The sequence below is a fragment of the Aspergillus costaricaensis genome (assembly GCF_003184835.1).
Source record: "Aspergillus costaricaensis CBS 115574 unplaced genomic scaffold BO79scaffold_2, whole genome shotgun sequence".
NCBI classification, from domain to species: Eukaryota; Fungi; Ascomycota; class Eurotiomycetes; order Eurotiales; family Aspergillaceae; genus Aspergillus; species Aspergillus costaricensis.
Window position 1 is genome coordinate 1,262,387 of NW_020291802.1, and position 21,150 is coordinate 1,283,536.

General features: G+C 50.2%; 8 protein-coding genes across 8 annotated transcripts; 3 read left to right on the top strand and 5 right to left on the bottom strand.

Moving 5' to 3' along the window:
- Positions 1–915: 915 nt before the first annotated feature.
- BO79DRAFT_242387 (sugar porter family MFS transporter) lies at positions 916–3,215 on the top strand. The gene is made up of 5 exons (XM_025685204.1): positions 916–1,421; positions 1,468–1,582; positions 1,638–2,069; positions 2,131–2,484; positions 2,557–3,215. The coding sequence occupies exons 1-5, from the start codon at positions 999–1,001 to the stop codon at positions 2,958–2,960; spliced, it is 1,728 nt and encodes a 575-aa protein (XP_025544580.1). The 5' UTR covers positions 916–998; the 3' UTR covers positions 2,961–3,215.
- Positions 3,216–3,257: 42 nt separating this feature from the next.
- Positions 3,258–5,218, bottom strand: BO79DRAFT_250367 (uncharacterized protein; the record flags this gene model as incomplete). The annotated part of the gene is made up of 3 exons (XM_025685811.1): positions 3,258–3,374; positions 3,459–5,065; positions 5,140–5,218. 3 exons carry the CDS (start codon positions 5,216–5,218, stop codon positions 3,258–3,260), a joined length of 1,803 nt encoding a protein of 600 aa, XP_025544581.1.
- Positions 5,219–6,037: 819 nt separating this feature from the next.
- On the bottom strand, positions 6,038–7,048 carry BO79DRAFT_135536 (4-hydroxybenzoate octaprenyltransferase; the record flags this gene model as incomplete). Its single annotated transcript, XM_025678054.1, has 1 exon — positions 6,038–7,048. The coding sequence occupies one exon, from the start codon at positions 7,046–7,048 to the stop codon at positions 6,038–6,040; it is 1,011 nt and encodes a 336-aa protein (XP_025544582.1).
- Positions 7,049–8,249: 1,201 nt separating this feature from the next.
- BO79DRAFT_250369 (O-methyltransferase) lies at positions 8,250–9,630 on the bottom strand (the record flags this gene model as incomplete). The annotated part of the gene is made up of 5 exons (XM_025685812.1): positions 8,250–8,563; positions 8,626–9,065; positions 9,130–9,253; positions 9,302–9,428; positions 9,490–9,630. The coding sequence occupies 5 exons, from the start codon at positions 9,628–9,630 to the stop codon at positions 8,250–8,252; spliced, it is 1,146 nt and encodes a 381-aa protein (XP_025544583.1).
- A 1,057-nt stretch (positions 9,631–10,687) lies between these two features.
- On the top strand, positions 10,688–12,049 carry BO79DRAFT_268060 (uncharacterized protein; the record flags this gene model as incomplete). The annotated part of the gene is made up of 5 exons (XM_025687088.1): positions 10,688–10,880; positions 10,955–11,330; positions 11,402–11,519; positions 11,574–11,641; positions 11,712–12,049. Exons 1-5 carry the CDS (start codon positions 10,716–10,718, stop codon positions 12,047–12,049), a joined length of 1,065 nt encoding a protein of 354 aa, XP_025544584.1. The 5' UTR covers positions 10,688–10,715.
- A 365-nt stretch (positions 12,050–12,414) lies between these two features.
- Positions 12,415–16,464, bottom strand: BO79DRAFT_135384 (protein-tyrosine phosphatase; the record flags this gene model as incomplete). Its single annotated transcript, XM_025678052.1, has 9 exons — positions 12,415–12,548; positions 12,932–13,376; positions 13,746–13,904; positions 14,009–14,277; positions 14,398–14,594; positions 14,653–14,673; positions 14,723–15,424; positions 15,478–16,168; positions 16,230–16,464. The coding sequence occupies 9 exons, from the start codon at positions 16,462–16,464 to the stop codon at positions 12,415–12,417; spliced, it is 2,853 nt and encodes a 950-aa protein (XP_025544585.1).
- A 347-nt stretch (positions 16,465–16,811) lies between these two features.
- Positions 16,812–19,851, top strand: BO79DRAFT_268076 (5'-methylthioadenosine/S-adenosylhomocysteine nucleosidase family protein; the record flags this gene model as incomplete). Its single annotated transcript, XM_025687089.1, has 3 exons — positions 16,812–17,647; positions 17,699–19,732; positions 19,812–19,851. 3 exons carry the CDS (start codon positions 16,812–16,814, stop codon positions 19,849–19,851), a joined length of 2,910 nt encoding a protein of 969 aa, XP_025544586.1.
- A 233-nt stretch (positions 19,852–20,084) lies between these two features.
- Positions 20,085–20,906, bottom strand: BO79DRAFT_26517 (uncharacterized protein). The gene has a single exon (XM_025686862.1). It carries the CDS (start codon positions 20,754–20,756, stop codon positions 20,127–20,129), a length of 630 nt encoding a protein of 209 aa, XP_025544587.1. The 5' UTR covers positions 20,757–20,906; the 3' UTR covers positions 20,085–20,126.
- Between the last annotated feature and the right edge of the window lie 244 nt (positions 20,907–21,150).

The following is a 21,150-nucleotide window of genomic DNA, read 5'->3' on the forward strand; positions in this document are numbered from 1 at the left end:
AGTCAACTTTTTCTGAAAGACCATCCCGAAGTGGTGCCGCATCAAGAGCCGGGCAATTTGTTAGAGTTCGGCCGCTGCCGACGGCCGACAGCCGATGAGGGCCCAGACTCGCCCACACGGCCCGTGCCCGGCCATACGATACGGTGATTGGATACATTGCTCGCTTCTTTTCACCTCGATTGCGAGATCTGGAGCAGGAATCGTGTTCATAACTCCGAAGTCACAGAGAGACACGTTGACAACCACGCTAAGCTCATGCACGTGAGAGGTGACGCCGCCACGTGGATCTGGCCGGTTCCTCTTCTTTTCGCCATGCCGTTGTTTGTTCCCAGATTTCCCCAGATCCCCAACCAATCCCCCATAGGGCAACGTAACGTGACATTTGGGGTTGCAGTAGGACCCTTTTCTGACATGCGTATGCCTTATGTTGTACTCTCGTTCTTTGGAAGCGAGGTCCTTATTCTCCTCCAGTAAGCCACGTGCTGCTTACAACTTTCGAATGCGTCTCCTTGGTCAAATGGGCCCCTAGCAGCGAAGCTAACGGCCCCTGTCTACTATTTCTGGGGTAATACCCCGGGTCGAGGTCGCCCATGGGGTGAGGGTGTGTCACAGGCGGGTAAAGACTAGCCGGGATTTTTTTGGTGGCGTTTTCCAGCGGCCTCGACTGGCTCATTCGCTGGGAAATTGAGAGACAGGACCATCACTCCGACCCTCGCCAGTGGATGAACGCTACGAGCGAGCCAGAATCCTATCCCGACAATTGCCCGGTATGGCTCCTTGGCTGTTGGGCCTCAATTCGTAACCGAGCCCTAACCAGACGCCACAAAAATGCTTTGCGCCGGTGCTGAGGTTCGTGGCGAGACGGCGTGCTTATAATACACGGCGTCCCTCGTGTTGCTGCGTCGCTTGGCGAGGCTTGACTTGACTTTTCTTCCGCTTCTTTGCACGATTTTGCCTTTGAAGCATATTCTTGGCACTTGAGGTGAAAGCTTGTCACGATGGTGGTCAGTCAGTCTGTCGTTGGTCGTACCAACGCCGAGAAGCCTCATGGCTTGATGGGCATGCTCAAAAATCCCTATGTCTTTGCGACATGTGCGTTCGCCTCCCTTGGTTGTATCATGTACGGATATGATCAGGGTGTCATGAGTCCCGTCCTGGTCATGGAAAACTTTGAGAACCATTTTCCGTACTTCATGGGCTCAACCGTCCAGGGATGGCTGGTTGCATCTTTGGAGTTGGGTGCTTGGGCTGGTGCGCTGTTCAATGGTTATCTTGCGGATCGCATTTCTCGCAAGTACTCTATGATGGTTGCTGTTGTGATCTTCACTCTGGGCTCTAGTCTTCAAGCCGGCGCCCAGAAGCCGTCGTACTTCTTTGCTGGTCGTATCGTCGGTGGTATCGGTATTGGAATGTTCAGTCAGGTAAGCGATTTCATTCATATTCTTTTCTTGTGCTAATTCGGTGTAGGTCATTCCTCTTTACCAAGCCGAAATTGCGCCTCCAGAGCTGAGAGGTTCCTTGGTCTCCCTGCAACAATTGTCCATCACCATCGGTACATCGATCGCTTTCTGGCTGGATTATGGTACACATTCCCTTCGCTGTCTATGCATAATACTCTCTTTCTAACCCTGCATCAGGAATGCAATACGTCGGCGGCACTACCTGCAATCCCGAAGGCATCTCCAACCCCTACCTCGCCGATGGCACCTACAACGCTGCGCAGAACCACGGACACACATGCTTGGGACAGAAGACCATCGCGTGGCGCCTGCCCCTCGCCCTGCAGATTTTGTTTGCCTGGATTCTGTTCTTCGGAATGTTCTTCTTCCCCTTCTCCCCTCGCTGGCTGATGTCCAAGCACCGCGAGGAAGAAGCGACCGCCGCGCTCTCCAAGCTCAGAAGACTGCCACCAAACGACCCCCTTCTGCGCGCTGAAATTCTCGAAATCAAAGCTGCTGTTCTCTTTGATGAGGAATCTGAAGCCGAAGCGATCCGTCAGGGTGGCAAGCTTGCCCCCTGGAAGATGCTTTTTGCTCCCAACATGTTCAAGCGTCTTGTTCTGGGATGCGGTATGTTATTCCACCCGTCTTCATCCTCAATGACATATCTAACAATAGTATTCGTAAACAGGAGCCATGATCTTCCAACAGTTCACCGGTATCAACGCTGTCCTCTACTACGCCCCTCAGATCTTCTCATCGTTCGGTTTCTCCTCCACCAAACAGACCCTCCTGGCCACCGGTGTCACCGGTATTCTCCAGATTATCTTCACCCTGCCTGCAGTGCTCCTGCTCGACAAGTTCGGTCGTAAGACCTTCCTGATCGCCGGAGCCGTCGGCATGTTCTGCTGTCACATTGTGGTCGCCATCGTGGAGGGCCTGTACGAAGATAACTGGAACAAGAACGAGGGTCTGGATAAGGCCCAGGGATGGGTAGCCATTGCGTTCATCTGGCTTTTTGCCGTCAACTTCGCCTACTCTTGGGGTACGCACATACCAACCACTCCCCTCCACTGCCTCCCTCATAACCAATACTAACCACTCATGAAAAATACAGGTCCCGTCACATGGGTTCTTGCCCAGGAAATCTTCCCTAACAGCACTCGCTCCCGCGGTGTCTCCATCGTCGCCTCGACCAACTGGATGTTCAACTTCGTCATCGGTCTGACCACCAAGGACATGCTGAAGTCCATGAAGTACGGTACTTATATATTCTTCGCTATTTTCAGTGCGTTGGGTGGTCTTTTCATCTGGAAGTTTGCCCCCGAGACGAAGGATAAGACCCTTGAGGAATTGGATATCTTCTTCGGTGGTGGTATGGATAGTATTGCCGAGGCGGATCGTCAGCGCATGGAGAGAATCTATGATAGTTTGGGATTGTCGGGTGTTAAGGAGGTTAGTGATTTGGTGGTGGAGAAGGAGAAGGGTGAGATTACGGGCGAGGTTGTGGAGATGTCGTAGATGGCCGAGTTGGTTTGGGGGACAGTGTGGTGATAGAGTGGGTGGGGTGTGAAAAGGTGGTGGGTTTGAAGTTGTTTGTTTGTGGTAATGTGTTTAATGTGTTGGGTGAATTAGTGACTGATAACACTGGAATTGCAGTGTGTAGCTAGTTTGGTAATAGTAATTGCTTATATGCAAATACTCTCTACTTGTCTCGGGCTATCATCCGGTGAAGTATAATACTAACACTGAAGTCTTATGATGCCCATTTCTGAGGAAGTGTACGAAATGTATGATACAAAATATACAAGTACTAAATCACACTCCCGAATCAATCTCATCCACGAAACTCCGACTACTGAAAGCCGTCCAATCCCGACACGTCTGCGCCATAGACTCCGGAATAGCAAGCCTTTCGATGTCGTCCGGTCGTTCCTTTACCACAGAAGATATCCCCATTAGCAATCCATTCCACAACAGAGCATAAGTAAGAAAAAATAATGAATGAAGAAAACTTACAACCACATTCAAAAGCAACCCGACACTAACATGCCACGACATATGACAATGAAGCGGCCAAACACCAGGATTATTCGCCTGCCATTCAAGCACCACATACGCGGGACTATCCTCCGTACCCGGCTGGACGATCTGTGTATCGCGACGTTGAGGATTCATAGGATTAGTGACGACTCCGTCCCAGGTCCCTCTTCCCTGGGCTAACACCCAGTAGTTATGGCCGTGGAGGTGCAGCGGGTGCTGCATGGAGAAGAGATTATAGATGATGAGACGAACGGAGGAGTTAGAGCCGAAGTTGTAGACGTTCAGGTCTGGGTCTGGGTCTGAGAAGTTGCCGGACTTGCCTAGGAGGAGGAGCGGGGTGTTGTAGTCTGAGCGGAAGGTGGAGTTGTTGATGTAAAATAAGGTGTGGCCGGTGGTGTTTTGGGCTAGGGTGATTTCGATGGTTTGGGTGGTTGCGGGTGTGGATGGGGGTGTTTGGGGGTAGTAAGGGACTGTGAGGTTGAGGGGGTCGTTGGCGCAGTTGTTACTTTCCCAGGTTGTTGTTGTGGTGGTGGTTGGCCAGGTTGCTGTATCGGCGTGTTCGTAGTAGATGGCGGCTTTGACGGTGGGGATGCTGGCTGTGGCGTTGAGGCAGGTCATGTCGATGGAGGCGCGCATCCAGTATGAGTCTGTTGGATTGCCCGTGGCTGTTACTATTACGTCTGTGCGCTGGCCGACACCGAGGGTGACGACGTCGGTGGTGTAGGGCTGTACGGGGACGAAGTCGTTGGCGATCACGGTCATGGTATGGTTGTCGATGGTGAACTTCTGGTTCGCGTTGGAGCCGGTGTTCATTAGTCGGAGACGATGGGTTTTGCCGGATGAGAAGTTGAAGCGGGATAGGCTGGAGCTGGGGCTGCAGGTGGTAGTGGAGCTGCTGTTGCAGTTGTAGGCGCCGCGGCCGTTGATCAGGTTATTGTCGACGTTGGGGAAGACCGGGGGGATGGAGAAGATGCTTTCCAGGACTTCGAAGTAGCTCAGGTGGCTGTAATCGGAGATGATGACGGGCCCTAGGTCATAGTCGTAGGTAGCTTCGGGCTGGACAGGGCCGTGGATGATCATGGGCCCGTATGCGCCATCGGTGTATTGGGCGCTGTAGTGGGAATGGTACCAGCTAGTGCCGTACTGGTCGGCTTGGAAGGTGTATGTGAAGCTTCCTCCGGGGGCGATGGGGCACTGGGTGATGCCGGGAACTCCGTCTTCCCAGGGAGTCTTGGCTTGTGTGAGTCCATGCCAGTGCAGGGTCAAGCCTTCTGCGGTGTCGGTTGTGATCATGTTGTTGACGGTGACGGAGATCATGTCGCCCCAGTTGGCTTCGATTAATGGGCCGGGAAATTGCCCGTTTATGAGGATGCCGCTCTTCTGGTAGCCATCTGGGGCGGTGATGTCCCGTGTGATGGTAAAGTTGTAGTGACGTGTAACACCTGTGTCAGGGGGTCCTCCTGAGGGCGAGATGTCCTTCCATGGGGGGTGTTCGGGGTTGGAATGCTGCTTTTGGTTGTTGCCATTAGAGTGCAAGAAAGGGCCAAGAGGGGATGTTGGCAAGAGGCCGTAAGAAGAGAGACCTGAGAAGATATCAATTAGCCGCGAGAGCGTTTATAGGGTTGGACGGGAAGAAAAGGGGCATTATGAAGAATACCGTCAGGGAGATGTGACTCAAAGGGGTTGAAGGAGGCAACCGTCCCCAAAAGGAGGAACCAAGACTGCCAATAGACCATGATATTACGCTATTCTGTTGTTTGCTGGGGAGACAGCATGATTTCAGATGGGTCGCAGCTTAGATATAAGTATGTTTCACTCCTGGATAAACACGGATCCTGCGAGTTAGATATAAATTTAGACTTATGAAGGATCAACCCTTACGCCAGATTTGAGGTGAACGATTGATCTGAGTGGGAACAGGGGGCTTGTAGATTGCTAGCCACGTTTCCCTACGTTTCTAGCATGCTTGTTGGGATCATCTATAGTACTACTTCAAATACTTAGTTCACGAACCCAGATCATGACACCAAATAGGGATGTTTCCAGAACTCTACAGATCTGCATCAGCAACGTGGTGCGAATCTGGAGAGCAACGATAATCCATGACTATGAGGGCCAGCTCGACCCCCAGATTCGAGTTGAACAGGATCATGTTTGATGCACATTTAGCGACGGCCCCCAATAAGCGACCCACTTACGGATAAAGATTTAGAAGATCTGGAGTTATGTCACTGTAGACATTGATTCTTTGTTTGGCCCCCACAATACTACTGCTTACTACTGGTTAGTATCTAGAGACTTACCCTACCTAATTGCTTGCTGAGAATGTTGATGCGGCATGTTGCAACGATCAATAACTGGACACTCTATTATCTGCCACGCACTTTTTGATGATTTGCATTCATAAGTAATCATTCAACCTGAGTAATTCATAAGCCATATGTGAAGAAGTAAATCTTCGAACATAACTATCTCTCTTCTAGTTTATCTACTCTGTATCACGACTCTCCCCCATACACCACTCTCATCCACCCCCCATTAAAAACTTCTTCAACCTACGCCAAAAGATCCACCAAATACTGAGCCAAAAACCCAGCCGACTTACTCCCTCCAACAATAAAGAACCCCATACGGAACCAATACAAACAACTAGCCGGCTTGGTCAAATCGACCGAATAAATCATCACGGCCAACGAAAGCGCGGTGCCACCACAACCCACGAGGAAGTAAACCCCGGACAAGCCCGCAGTAACACCCACCGCAACCATGAACCCAACCATAACGACACCAAGCACAGATGCAATAATCTTCGTAGAATGTCTATACCTAACCGCCATGGACTTAACACCCGCCTGAACATCGTGCTGCACATCCTGATGCGCGTAGATGGTCTCATAAATAATCGTCCAGACGAACTCAACCACGAACAAGCAAGCCGCCGGAGCGGAGAACGGGTCCACGCCCATCCCGACAGCGGGGAGGATCATAGTCACTGAGAAGGGCAGGCCCAGGAAAACGGGAGTGAAGTCCATGAAGCGTTTACAGAGGGGATAGATAGCGTGCAGCACGCCCATGGCGAGACTGTATGCGTGACATTGGGCGGGGAGGTGGCTCAGGATCCAGGCGGTGATGGCGACTTGAGCTAGGGTGAAGATGTGGCCTTGCGTGGTGGAGACGGCTCCGCGGGCAATGGGACGACAGCGGGTTCGGGGTACTTTGCGGTCGAAGTCTTGGTCGACATTGTCGTTCCAGGTGCAGGCGGCCCCGCGGATGAAATTGGTGACGATCCAGAAGAAAATGAATGATTTGAGGAACTCAGGGGCTGTGATGGGTGGAGAGGCTAGTGTGGCGCCCGCAGAGAGGCCCATTAGAGTGGGCATGAAGAAGCCGAGGAAGCCCGGACGGTCAAGCCGCATTAGTTGGACGTAGGGAACCCATGATGATGGGACCAGTTTGGCTACGCCTTGGATTGGCATCTCGTTTGTGGCCGGGGCTTTGACCTCCTCGTGACGGGCGGTTATGGCCACTTTGTGCACGGTTTGGCGCTGGGTAAGGGTCTCTTCCATTGTGTTGGAGCCAGGGGGGAAGGATGGTTGAAGGATGGATTAGGGAGGCTATGATAGGGTAGACACTGTGAGTGCAGTGTTGAGAAGTGTATGTCTAAACTTGGAGGAACCGACAGTGCATTTGGAAGGATGAAGGATGATTGATAATGGATTGTTCTGGTTCATTGATATGGGAGGAATGTGTCTTATATATCTTCGATTCCACCATATATTGCACACACACATTGTTCTAGATACAGATATTGATCCGAGAACAGGTAGATACACATGGGCTGAGAGATTATTCTGCCAAGTCGTCGTTCCCAAGCTATACTCACCATCTGGAGACAGGCAGACTCGAGCCATGGCAAATGCAGAAAACTGGACGAGTGAAGACTGCGGGCTGTGCTCACGGTGCCCCTCCCTCTTCGATTAGGTTGGGGTCCAAGAAATGGGGCAGTAAAGCAAGCGAGCCAGCACTGGTTTAGCGGTTCACTGTGAGGGAGCCGTGCTGTAGTCCGAATGCAGTAAGTGATGTGCTTGATAAGGCGTTCTGCCAGTTATTCGGACCGTCGATCTTTGACTATTTGCGGAATTTGTTTGATGCATACAAAGGAGTGTCTTGATAGTTGATACAGATGAGGCTGTAAATTCAATTGTTAGTAGATTTCATAGCATTTGATTTCGAGATCAGGGATCAAATGCATCAGCGGATAAGTATTTAAGCATGTTTTGGCAGGTCTCCACTTATCACTTGTCTAGACACACTACTACTGGTACTCCACTGCACCAAGTGTTTGCAGCTGCAGCTAAGAGTTATGCCGGAGCAGTCAAAATCTGACGTGAGAAGTAATATATGAAATAGAAAAACAAAAAAATAGTGAAAACGGAAGAGCAGAAAATGATACACTACGGAGTACTTGCAGCACAACTGGGATCGAAAACATAGATCTAGCGGTACTGCCACATAATACAGCAGAGTAACAAGACGTAATCTGTTATATTAACTGCTCAGTCTCGGAAATGAACTCTGCTTCCAGCGAAATGGGGGCGAAACTATCTCCAGGTCTCCGCATATCAGAGAGCGGCTTTAGCCCCCACCGAACTAATCGAAAGGAGCCCTATCTCCGATTTGACATGGGCCAATACACTAGCAACATGGAGAAAATTTAATTTTCAATTGAGCTAAGTAGAGGTACGTGCACCAGCAATAAGTTCTGCATTATGCAGCAACGGCTTCGATAATACTATCCTGCAAGCTCTCCGTGTACGTGTGCACCTTGTTAATCTTCAGCCCTGCGCTCTGTAACAGCTGATTCCACTGTTCCTGAGTTCGCTCCCGAGCGCCCAAGGCCGCCATCATGAGCATGTCTAATTGTGCCTGCTGCCAGTGAACGCCAACATTAGGCAGGACCATGTCATCAATCAGGATATAAGAGTCTGGGGCCATAGCATCCTTGATATTCTGCAAAATCTCCACGCACTTGTGATCTGGCCAATCGTGGAGGATATTCCGCAAGTAGTAGAATTTCGCTCCTGTTCTCATGTTAACGATTGTATACTACAGGGTAAGCGATGGGAGTTGGGAGAGGTCGTACCTTTCACTGGCTGGGGAGTGAAAAAGTTATAAGCCATGAACTCTACGCCAGGATGCTGTGTCGCGTTGGCCGTGGTCGGGGCCAGATCCTGAACAATCACTCGGCCTTCGAGTTGGCTGTACTTTTCCCGGAAGGAAATAGCTTGCTGACCGAACCCTCCTCCAATATCCACGAAAAGGGCTCGGTCGGCGCTTGTTTCACTGGCCTTATCCGGGGCTGGAAAGACATCCAAGAAGGTGGGCATGCCGAATCGATTGGCTTGCATGTGTTCATTGAAGAATGCCAAATTCTCAGGGTGTTCTTGCAGCCATAGAAATGCCGGTAATTCCGTGTTCATGACTCTCTGGAAAGGTGTCTTTACATTATCCTGAATATCGGGGTATCCGTTCTCTTCCAGGAAGGCCGGAAGATCCTGGATGGACGGGCCGGCATTGTTGAAGCTGCATTACAAGGCTGTTATTAAATCAAGTCCCTTGTGAGAGTCCGGGGGAGGGTACTACATACAGATGGCCAACAGCAGCTTGGAATCCACGCTGGGAAAAGGTTCTAGAGATGTTGGACGCAGTGAACGTATCTTTGGCCACCTCCTGGACGGCGTGATAGGAAGCCAAATAACGCAGTAACCGGCCTTGTTCGGTTAGAACCGAGCTCTTCCACTTGTTGGGGAATTACATACCCATGAACACTGGATTGGCTCCCGTGCTCTCACTCAGCTGGTCCACAGTGAGGGGGCCATCGGCCTGTGTTAATAGCTCGAATAGCTTTAGATCGATGGCGGTGCGGATACAAGCCAGTTGCATGTTCTGGTGAGGGAATATCCAATTAACTACACATGGCCTAGCCAACTGCAGGACGGGTGCATACGTAGAAGGTAAAGCGCTGAACAGTATCATCTGGAGATTCGATAGAAGCATACAGCTTGCTCAGTGAATCCAAGATATCCTTGCGTGTTTTCTCATCACCGGCCTTGGCCTGTCTCCGGACTTCTTCCACTAGGGCCTCCATGGTTTTCTTTGCTCGTTCGTATGTTTGCTGGGTTTTCGAGTCACTGGCGGATGTTGAATTTTGAGAACCAATGGGGTGAGATGAGGCCTAAGTAGGGCAGGATTGTTACTACTATTTAACTACAGGGAAGATCACACTGTACACAAGGTGCAAACATCACATTGGGCATCCTTGATGCTGGGTTTGTGCTAAAAGACAAAGAAAGAACCTCTGGGCGGTTAATGTCAATGCCGCCTCCAGCAACCTACGTTTGGATTTCCAGGGGACCCCTGCGACTTCTCTAGTAGTCTAAACTCCAGTAAACTAAGCTTTGATTTGTATGGTGGAGCCGATTTGGGGGCTGCAGCAGCACTGAAGCCCTGGTCCACATAGGGTAAGTCGCTCCCCGCCATGGAGGGCCGCTTTCCACCGCAAACGATAATACAGACGGGATAATCTGATCGACGGCTGGTGGAGACCCTAACCCACAGAGAGCAATCACGCCGAGCCTTCGCAGCCTTTGAGTTGGCCGCTCGGCTACACAAATTCCCAAATTCATACTAATTTCTGACGAGCGGAGCCTTAGACCAAGTCTGTTCACGGCTCGCGTTCCAGTTGCATGTCTCCGGCCAGCGCAGCCACTGGGAATGACGAACAACGAATCACACTAACTGGTCAGTACCTGTCGGCAGAGGACAAACATCTTGCTAATAAACTAGTGAGAAATCGTACAGAAGTGTCAGCAATACGCATTAACTGCCGATAATCTCAGTGGATGGTGGCTAACTCCACATGTGGTAATATTCTTTCGGCTATCCCGTAGACTGAACATGTGCCCAGCAGGTACTTCTCCTCACTTTGGCCCCCAGACAGGTACAAGATTGTACATGAGTCCGATACAGCCACCAGGTCGATCGGGCTCACTACCACAAACTGGCGAGGTTGACTGCATATTCCAGCTGCACGTCTACGCCTGTGGGGGCGTCTTATTCATGGATGCATGCTTATATGCGTGAAAACCCCTCCTTTCGCTATGATGACCAGCCGAGCCCATATCAGTCGTCCCTACCAGCCTCGGTCGCGAAGCAGAAAGAAAAGCATTCAGCATGAGTGCACCACCGGCTGGCGGTGATCAGAATCGCGGCCCTGCTCTGGTGGCTATTTACTGGGCCGAGACATCTTTCGCCATTCTGGCGGTCGCATTGCGACTTTATGGTCGGAAGCTAATCAATGGCTTTGGCGCTGATGACTATATGATGGTCTTCACACTGGTACGCACTCCATTCCTCCTCCTATAGCCCTCATCCAACCATACTAATATGTATCTCCTCTTCCCCTTCTTCAGCTCCTATTCATCACTCTAGCTGCATTTGTGACCTACCTCGCCGACAAAGGAGGCTGTCGACATCTGTACTACTTAACAACCGACCAACAACTCTTAGTCGTGAAGTTCAACTGGATCACTCAAGTATGGGGGATTTTCGGCTTTGCGACTGGCAAGAGCTCAGTGGCTCTACAAATCAAGCGAATCTTGGGCCCCAATGATAACTGGATGAAATGGCTCTTATGGTTCCTCATGATCTCTACCACCATCTTCTGCGGGTTGGACTGCCTCTTCGGCTTCGTGCAGTGTGATCCTCCCCGCGCTCTATGGGAGCCTTGGATTCCCCATACCTGCTGGAACACAAACGTACAGGCGAACTTTGCGATATTCATTTCAGGTATGTTGCCATTAATATCCCATGAGACCATCTTTGCCTTTGGACTATCTGACTGATATCGTTGCCTATAGCATGGAACGTGCTGGTAGATCTTGTCCTCGCTGCTCTCCCCATCCCGATTATCTGGCGGACGAGTCTTACCCTCAAGCAGCGGATTGCTACCTGTACCCTTCTTGGGCTTGGTCCATTGTTAGTATTTGATCCTTTATTCTTAATGAATCATAACTAACTTCTTTATTCTAGAGCTGCAGCCTTCGGCCTCGTCAAAATCCAATACCTCGCTGGATTGAAAGAGCGTTCTGATCTGACCTGTACAGCCTCCCCCCCTTCTTCCCAACCCCCTTCTTTCCCACAATGATCACTGACTCCGTCTCCTCACAGGGCAAACATACAACCTATACGTCTGGTCCGGGTCCGAACTCTTCGTGATCATCATCTGCGGCTGCGTGCCCCCGATGCGTCCTATATTCACGACGCTGTTCGGACAGAACAAGAGCCAGTTTACAGGCTACTATGACTCCTCCTCTGGATATAAGCGTCGACAGAATTACAAACTCAGTACCCTGGGATCGTCGCAGCCGGTCCAAAGTCAGGATGAGGATACGGAAGCGCTGCATTCTCGGGTGGAGGGGACCGGTTCACATTTGCCCCAGTCGCGTTTTAGTGAGGGCGGGATTTATCGGGAGGTTAATATATCGATAGTGGAGGGGCCTAAGTGATAAGTTATATTTATATTATAATTGATTAACGATATTGGTGCATTTGTTATTTGGTGCTTGACTCCCTTTGTGGTTTTATAAATGCCATTTTGCAGGAGTTACTTCTCGTTTCGAGTAAGATATGGTATTGATACTATAGGTAAACGGCGCCAACCTGCTGTATCGACTACAATTTTGCCGCTAGGGTTATGTTTTCCACGAGGGATGGAGTAAACAATCGTCGGGTTCTGCGTTGCCCCGAGGAAGAGAAATAAGCGCAACAATGGGGAAGAACGGTTGGAGAGAGATGCAGTAGAGTCGCCTCAAGGGAAAGGCAGAACGGCGAACTTAACCCAACCCACTGGTTTTCCTTCCCAATCAAACTGTCATATCTCTCTCTGTAAAGGGTCCGAGTTGCGACGAATGCGATCCGGACGACGCAGGAGTAAAATTGCTAGCTTGGCGGCCTTGACTAGTCGTGGATCCTCCATTTGGCTCCTGATTGGTCCCTTGTTTCGTGCTGAAACATTACTCAATTTATATAGATAGATAGATAGTAGATTGGGTTGCCCTCATTCAGCGCAGCCAGGGCACTTTTGTAGGGCGTATGCGACCGGAACAGGCCTCCAAACTGAGAATTCGCTAAATACAGGACCCTTTTCCTTCACTCGTAATGTAACGCGTATTTGGCAGTATTGCTCAAATACCGTAATTTCAAATGTAAGCTATACCCAACTCAAACTGGCCAATCAGACCGTATATATCCAAGCTCTTTCAGGGTTGCGTTTTCCTGTGGGACTTCCTTTCCTTCTATCCTCACGTTCTTCCTCAATGTTCTTGGGCTCGTTTTAAGCTTCGGCGTAAGGCAGCTCCTGCCGGGGCCCGCTCGCTCCTCTTCCCTACCCGGTCGAACGCTTCCGACCTTACCCAATTTGATGTCCGTTTGTTCTCGGAGCACATCATAGATGAACTGAAATTGCATCTCGTTGTAAACCATCATCATGCGTTGCTCGCGCATCTGGTTAACCGTGTCAAAGACAGGGTCGGCTTCGGGATCGGCTAGTTGCAGCAACTGGCCCGATTCAAGCTCTTGGAGGAGATGATCAAGGGCAATGAAAGTTCCAGTGCGGCCGACTCCTGAGCTGCAGTGGACCACACGTGAATTCTGAGGCCCCGATTTGGAAGCTGATAATCTGATCAGTTCAAGGAGAGCCTCGCGATCGTCGCCTTCGGGCTTTGAATAATCTGCCCAGCCTGCAAAGAGAAAATGCCACACAATTTTCGTCTCCAAGCCGATTCTCAGCTCAAGCTTGCGGATCTCCGAGCGAGACTTGACATCAAATGTTAGCTCTAATAAGGTAATCATGCCAATTACTTTGCGGGGTTTCTCCTGGCTGTTTGAATCGGTCATGAATGTATCTAAATCCTGAATAGCAGTGGCTCTCTTTGACTCCTTGGGAGTTTCCTCGTTGAATATCTCCTCAGCAACAGAGCGGCCAACAATGGTGGGTGCAGAAGTTTCTTCAACCTCAGCGGTCTCGGTCTTCTTGGCCACGGGAGTCCCAGTTGTCTCTTTGGTGGTTTCGAATCCTTCTTCGGGGGCAGTCGCCTCGTTGCTAGACTGGCCAATAGCAGCAGGCTCAACGGGGTTGGTGTCTTGAGTCTTCTGTCTTTCAACCGTCCCCTCTGGAAAAGGGTTTCCAGTAGGCTCCTCAACCAGGATCATCGAGGCCTGCTCCAGGTGCGAAGGAAAGTACTGTGCACATCTTTCCCGACCAGCCTCGAAGGTCTGCGTCAACATGACAACGACAGCCACATCTTTGCTTTCATGGAAAACCATTTGCCAAAAGTGCGAGATATAACCAGATACAGGGCCCTGCCGAGTGAGACGACGGTCATTGTTAGCATGGGTAGAGCGAGGCACACAAATGCTAGCCTAGAACAAAGTCATCAAGTACGCCAAGAATTTGGTCAACGTACCTGCGTCGCAATATATGTTCTCTCCTCTTGCGTGGCCGAGTCCTTCAGTATGATCGGTGAGGCGTTGATGAAATCACACTCGCCCTCGGGCACCCGTAGATGAATCCGGCAGTTCGCCCATGCCTGGACATTGACATATCGATTGCGGGCCTTGACTTCGGGATCATCTTGTTCAAGGGCGTAGGGATGCGCGGGATCGTTGGCAAGCATGCCTTCGCTTAGACGCATCCTTTGCTGCCATTCAAGTTCATCAAACCTGTCGTGAATCTCTGCGAAAAAGAAAACGATCAGTCAGCCGGCTTCCCACATGTGCGAGGCGCTCCCCTGCCTCGTTTTCCCTACTTCCTTTATTTTGACATCGGTCGTATGTTCTCCGCTCCCTCACTTACCCGAGTCTGATTGGCACAGGAACGGTGGCAAATCATCTGTATTGTGATCATCCAATCTGAAGTTTCCCTCCTCGCCAAACATCTCAACAATCTCTAGGCTGCCTTCGCTATCTGAGTTTTGTAGTACACCCGCGCTGTCTTCGCTGCTTCTATTCAGCTCGGGTGCTGTAGCCTGTCCCTTTTTTAAGCTCTGCGACCTGCAAAACATGATTTCAGTAGGAGTACAGTGCAATAATGCAGCACTGGAAGTCATACGTATCCGGATCATCACTACCCCTGAAGAAAGCATTAGTACCAGAACCCTAATTCTGGGTTGAGTACATACCCAACTGTGAGTTTTGTGATCCCCTTCGCTTTCAGTTCAGATTGAGCGATGAAGTGGCGAATTGTCAAATCCAGTGAGGGATCGTACTGTGGCTTTTGAACATTCTGCCACACCGCATAAATCAGCTCCTCAGCTGCATCTGGAATCACCTCACCCGATATGGAGGTGAGATATTCATTTTCATCGTCATCTGTAAATTCCGAGTGCAATCGTTCCGGAAGAGATCCTAGACTGCTTGGAAGCGAATTTGAATCCCTTCTTGATCCGGACCATGCTGATTGCGACCGCCCGCCATCTACATGTCCTGCAAGAGAGATTTGTGCCAGCGAAATCAGGTGGTTTGCGACATGATCTATCATATCCTTCGGCTTTAGCTCTAGTTTCTGCACTGTAGGACAGAAAGGACATTCTCGTATGATGATATCGTCGGGTGATTTTTGATAGCATGCGGCCGCGATGTCGTCGATGTCGTCGTCATCGAATTGGCCTTCATGATGTTGATGCAAATGTTCCCTGAAGCCAGATTCTGACTGGAAGAAGAATGTCGTATTGTGTGTGCTATCGACACAGGTCCAACCACTGGCAGGGTGCTGATTCTTCATGTGACTCAGCCAATCCTTGCCCGACTCAAAAAGGGAGTTTGGGGTGGGACAAGACTCCAGGACACAAACATACGGCATGAGGTCTTGAATAAAGTGGCGCCTTTCTCAACGATTAGTTATAAATCTTGCTCTGTGTGCTAGGAGAGCACTCACTTCCAACTTCTTCCGCTCAGCTCTTCTGTAGAACAAGCCAGGAAGCAGTATGGACACTCCGACTCCTTGTGGTTGCCAGACACCTTTGGTGGTGGAGGGATATCCGCACCGCTACTTTCCACATCATAGGATGTCCTTTCATTGGCCGACTTTTCAGAGTAAGCTTTTGGAATCCGATCGGGTTGAGCTGTTGTCGCTGTCATAATAGACGGGCCTACCCTTCGCATACGTGATGAATTTTGTGTCACAGCTCCTTGTGCCTTCGACGTGAGGGAACCTGTAATGCTGGCGCTGGCCCTGAGCGCTGGCCTTGGAGTGGATTGATGGCTCCGGTCAGTCCCTGCAATTGGAGCGTTTGTAGCCTTCTTGGCTTTCAGGTAGGAAAAGTATTGCTGGCGCAAACAGACGGTATTGAAAATGCGTTCCCGCAGGCCATCACTCGCTTTGGAACCCTTCATGCGGAACTCTAAGAGCCTTTTTGCACCGTCCTTGAATGCTTCTGTCAGATTTACTCCATTCTCGTCAAACTCAACATAGTTCCCAACTCTGACGTATCTGCGATGAATCCCCGAGCGACGGATGGCGCGAGACAAGCGGAAAAGGCCATCCAGCGTCTCACTGATAGCTTGAAGGGGAGCTTCATATAGCAGTTCAGTAGGTATGGTGGAATTTGATGGAAGAGTAGGCTGCTCTGGGTTATGTTGATATTGAAAAACATCGAATCAGGAAGAAGCTCCAGGCATATGACATACTGATAAGGTCAACTTTTAAATCATCCAGCAACTCGACCATCGTCGATTGCAGCAATGGGGCGTTCCGCAATCTCCAGTCCATCGAGGCTCGGCCTGGGGCCAGTATGAAATTATTTGCCGCCCACAAGTTGAACCGGAATATTTCGTTTTCTATGTCCGGCTCGGTCCCATCCAGTGCGCTCGCAAGTCTGTCAAATAATTGGGCACATTCAGCAGCTCTGGATGCAACAGCCATTTTGACTGAGTGATTCAATGTTCTGATAACAATGAGGCCGTTTGGTATATTGGGCCGGATTTTGAGAGGAATAACATCAAACTATGCAGATGATATGAGAGTCGGGGAGCACCTTCCAATTGGGCGTCTACTTACATCAAAGCGCTAAACCCGAAAGGGCAACAAGAATCCTTCCAGATGAGGGGTTAAACAGGGCAGTATTTGCAGTTTAGTTCAATAGCAGCCACCAGGCAAGCTGACAAATCCTAAGTAGGAAGTGAAGCATCAGCCGCACATGAGGATAGTTCACTGACAACAATACACAACACTAATTCTTCGGCGACATTCTCCAAGGCATACCTCCCACGATGGCTCATCGTTCAGCAGACATCGACCTGGTGTATTTAGTTTCAGATGTCATTACAGCGCTAGGGGGGGCCTTCAAGCACTCCCCTCGATTATACCGCGAGCTGAAGGTATCGCTGGCTATAATGGCTCTGGAGATACACAATACAGATATTCGCATGGCCCTCTTCGAACGACCAAAATTACAGAGGGCATTTGAGAACCTGGCGAAAGCGTTAGACGGGGGTTTCCGCAAGGACTTCGTAAACGCAAAGTATCAGCAATTAAAGGCTGGAGAAGAAAGGCAACCTCTTAGGCTCTCCAAGTGGTGGCCTTGGTTGTTCACCAGTTGGGCCGACAGCTCTAAAGTGTCTATGCAAAATTGGACACAAACACCTTACTCATATCTTGGAATGGTCTGTGAGCTTCTTCAAAGCTCTCTACAACGAGAGCTACGGATCGGAGAGCTCCTAGCTGATGATTATCGAGTAATTCGAGATCTGACTAGGTTGGTTAATGAGCTGGTAGAACAACTCGATCATGGTCAATTTCTTGATGATGACGAAGACTTCACTGAAAAGGCACAGTCCAACCCGTCGATCAGCGAGGCGGCCATTCGTGGTAAGACCAGCATCCGCTATCTGTCGCAGAATTTGTACCACACACTGCACGAGAACTGGCCTTGTCAATTGGAAGGGCATGAGCATGGCGGAAAGCTAGGCCATTGTGTGGAAGCAAAGTTCTGCCTCGACCCCCAGTGGAGTTCGCGAGATCCAGATCCATCGCGCGATAGTTTTTTTATCCTGTTGGCGGGTTCAGATATCATTCAGGAGTGCCGGATTCGCTGGCTTCCTACCAAGTTAATTAGCCCCTGCCTTCTCAGCACAGCCAGTAGCTAACACAGATCCAGTGCTATAAATAACACGAAAACCCCTGCATGCCTTGTGGATCACGAAGCCTCAAAAGACGTCTGTTTACAGCTGACAAAGGATGGCAACAACCGACTATGGGGTCTGGAATTAGGGCAGCCACTTGAGGTCCTACAGCTCGAGGAAGAGTGTGCTGGAAGATCTCTTGAAAGCCTTCGAAAGTTGCTGGAGGTTGTGAAACCCACATACGCAGCAAAGCGAGTTCTGGGACTGATATTAGCGCGATCACTTCTGCACCTTCTGGAAGGACCATGGGTCAATTCGTATCTGTCTATCGACGATATCTTCGTCTTCTGCAAAGTGCAGAATGGTTATCCATGCCCAATATTTGACAGAGTATTTCTCTCGACGGCGTTCAAGGCAATTGGTAACGATAGCGGTCCCCAAGCTAGCCGACGGCCTCCTTATAGTATTCACCCCTTTCCGACAATCCTTGCCCTGGGGATCGCGCTGGCAGAAATGGAGCTAGGAGACGAGCTTTCTGACATCTACAGTCAGCCATCTTTTGCGGGACTGAGAAACAAGCCATCTAGGCTTGCAAAGAAGCTGTGGGGGGAGTGTGAGCGTCGGTTCCATTTGGGGACTGGACTAATGCGGGCCGTTAGGTTTTGTACGGATCAAACTTCGTTCCTTCGCTTCGCCGACATGGGAAAGGAAACTGTTTTTGCAGATTCAGAATTCGTGGATGCCTATTACAGGAAGGCTATCAGGCCGCTGGAAGAAGACCTTGTAAATGGGGCCAAGTGGACGTGGGATGAAGTAAACTGGCTCAAACGCCGCGACCTTGGCGATCAGGGAGTTTGCAAAATCATCAAGTTGAAAATCGACCCTTCTTTCAATGTCAACAGTGATCGAATGCGAAATACAGAACCAAAGTGGAATAAATCACCAGGACATGTGTCAGGCTTACTCGCAATACCAGAGGTCAATAGTACCATGGAAGATTCACATAAGAAACCTTCTAGCGACTTAACCCTGCTTATCAAGGACAATGCACGTCATTGTCAACCATCCAGCCCCCCAGAGTCCGTGAAACCAAAGACTAGAGATGGCTTCGACATAGTCATCATTTGTGCACTCCCTACAGAAGCCGATGCAGTTTTGTCTGCTTTCGACCATCACTGGGACAAAGACTTGTACGGCAAGGCAACGAATGATCCAAACTTTTACTCTGTGGGCGTTATGCGTGGTCGAAATGTTGTGTTGGTTCATCCTCCACGCTCTGGCAAAGCACCTGCCGCCAATGTCGCTACCGCCTGTGCCATGAGTTTTACCAAAGTGACGCTGGCTCTCATTGTTGGGGTGTGCGGAGGCGTTCCATATAAACGCAACAAGGAGGAAATCCTACTTGGTGATGTTGTGATTAGCAAAGGAGTCATACAATACGATCATGGACGACAGTACTCGGATGGATTTAAACGGAAGATTGAAATGGAAGCAGTATTAGGTAGACCGAACCCACAAATTGGCTCGGTGTTGGCGGCACTAGAAACTCAGTTTCACCGAGAGAACGCCCAGCATAAGATTACCGCCTTCCTCGACGGCTTGGACGAAGATGTGACATCCTACCCTGGAGATATGGAAGACAGGTTATTCCCATCCTGGTATCGTCATAAACACCACAGTCGCCAGGTGTGTCGAGTGTGTGCAGATTGCTGCAACAGCAACGACTCCGTCTGCGACGTTGCCCCAGAACTCAACTGTCAAGTGACTGGTTGCGAGGAGATACACATCGTAAAACGACGTCGGCAAAATCAAAGGAACCAACCGTTTGTTCATGTCGGTCTCATGGCCTCTGGAGATAGCGTTCTCAAGTCCGCTATACATCGGGACCAGATTGCGGAGAACGAGAATGTCATAGCATTCGAGATGGAAGGAGCAGGTGCTTGGGATGCCCTACCCTGTGTTGTCATTAAGGGAGTCTGTGACTACGCTGATAGCCACAAGAACAAATTGTGGCAGAAATATGCAGCATTCACTGCAGCTGCTTGCGCTAGAGAATTCATCCAATACTGGTAGTGCCGCCAGAATCGACTGGCAGGTCAATCTGCGCAAGTTTCCTGGGCTCGCTCCCACCTGTACCACAGGTACCAGTTCACTCGGGACCACCCAAATGGCACCGATCGCAAAATAGAAGCCACTCGTAAAAGCGCACAAGTACTTGGCGCTCAGATTGTGCGAATTGCTGAGGGGAAAGAAGCCATAGAACTTAGCCGAAGCAAGCCACTGCCACAGCTGCAGGACATGTGAGCCTTTCACTCCGACTTCGCCTGAGAACGTCCAGTTCCTGACTATTTGCTGTGAGCAAAATGGAGGAAGCCAGGGTTTTTGGCTACTATATAGTATATTCAAGATGTTCTACACAACTTGGTACCCATCCCAAGACTAGGGTACTCTAGTACTCAGCCCTCAAAGCGTATCACGAAACTCCTCCACCCGCGAGATATCCTCCACAAAAGTAGCGCCATACTCTCTCATGATCAGGATCCTCTCCTCCATATTCATCGCGAAACTGATTCTCATAAAATCCCTTGGCATTTCATTGGCATTCGCAAACCTCAATACCCATACGCCTACACCATCCGCCGGCCACCCAAACACCAGCACTTTCTTCTCTTCCTCCGTCATCTCTCTCACCCCTAGAACCGCCTCAAGCTCATCCTCCCTACTCGACCACCACGTCGCCCCAGTCCGGCGCAAGAGCTTACAGAACCTGTCCTCCTCATCGACACAGGATGCGCGCTGCACGGCCTGAAAGCGCGGGAGCGAGAGGAAAAGCAGGTCAACCAGGTCAGCGTTTTTAATGAGGACGCCACCGGTGGAGGGGTACCCATAGACACGGCATCCTCCGGGGCTGAAGACCGTCCGTTCCGTTGTCGGGAGAGGGGGGTTCACGGGGCACGAGCAGGCGGAGTCGTCCTGCTCCCCCACGCCGTCGAGTGCTGGGAGTCGTCGGCCCACGATCGGGAGGCGGTCCACGTTGATGGGGAGGACGCGGCCGATGGTTTGGGCGCAGAGGAAGGAGAGGATGCTGGACATGTTATGTTGCTCGACTGAATCTGGGTTTGATGAATCTGGTTTTGATAAGGCCAGCGGGTGAAGATCCTCTTCTAGATATAACACAGATAGACCAGATAATATAATCTATACACCTCTTTCTGACATTCAATACACAGCTGTTGTGTCCTGTTTATCTTCCTAATGTAGATAGGCCTCGGGGAGAGAAACAGATCTGCCTGAGTCAGGTGCCCCACCGCCGAGAGAGTCAGTCAGTCCACAATCTCCGAGTCAGAATGGTGCCTGAGGCATTAACACCATTTTATATAGAATTTCAGGTATGATTGGGGATTCTGATATTCAGAGATATTATTTCTTTGAACGTCTCTACTACAGATCAGATCCTTTGCAAATCTTACATTTATCTCTTATTATG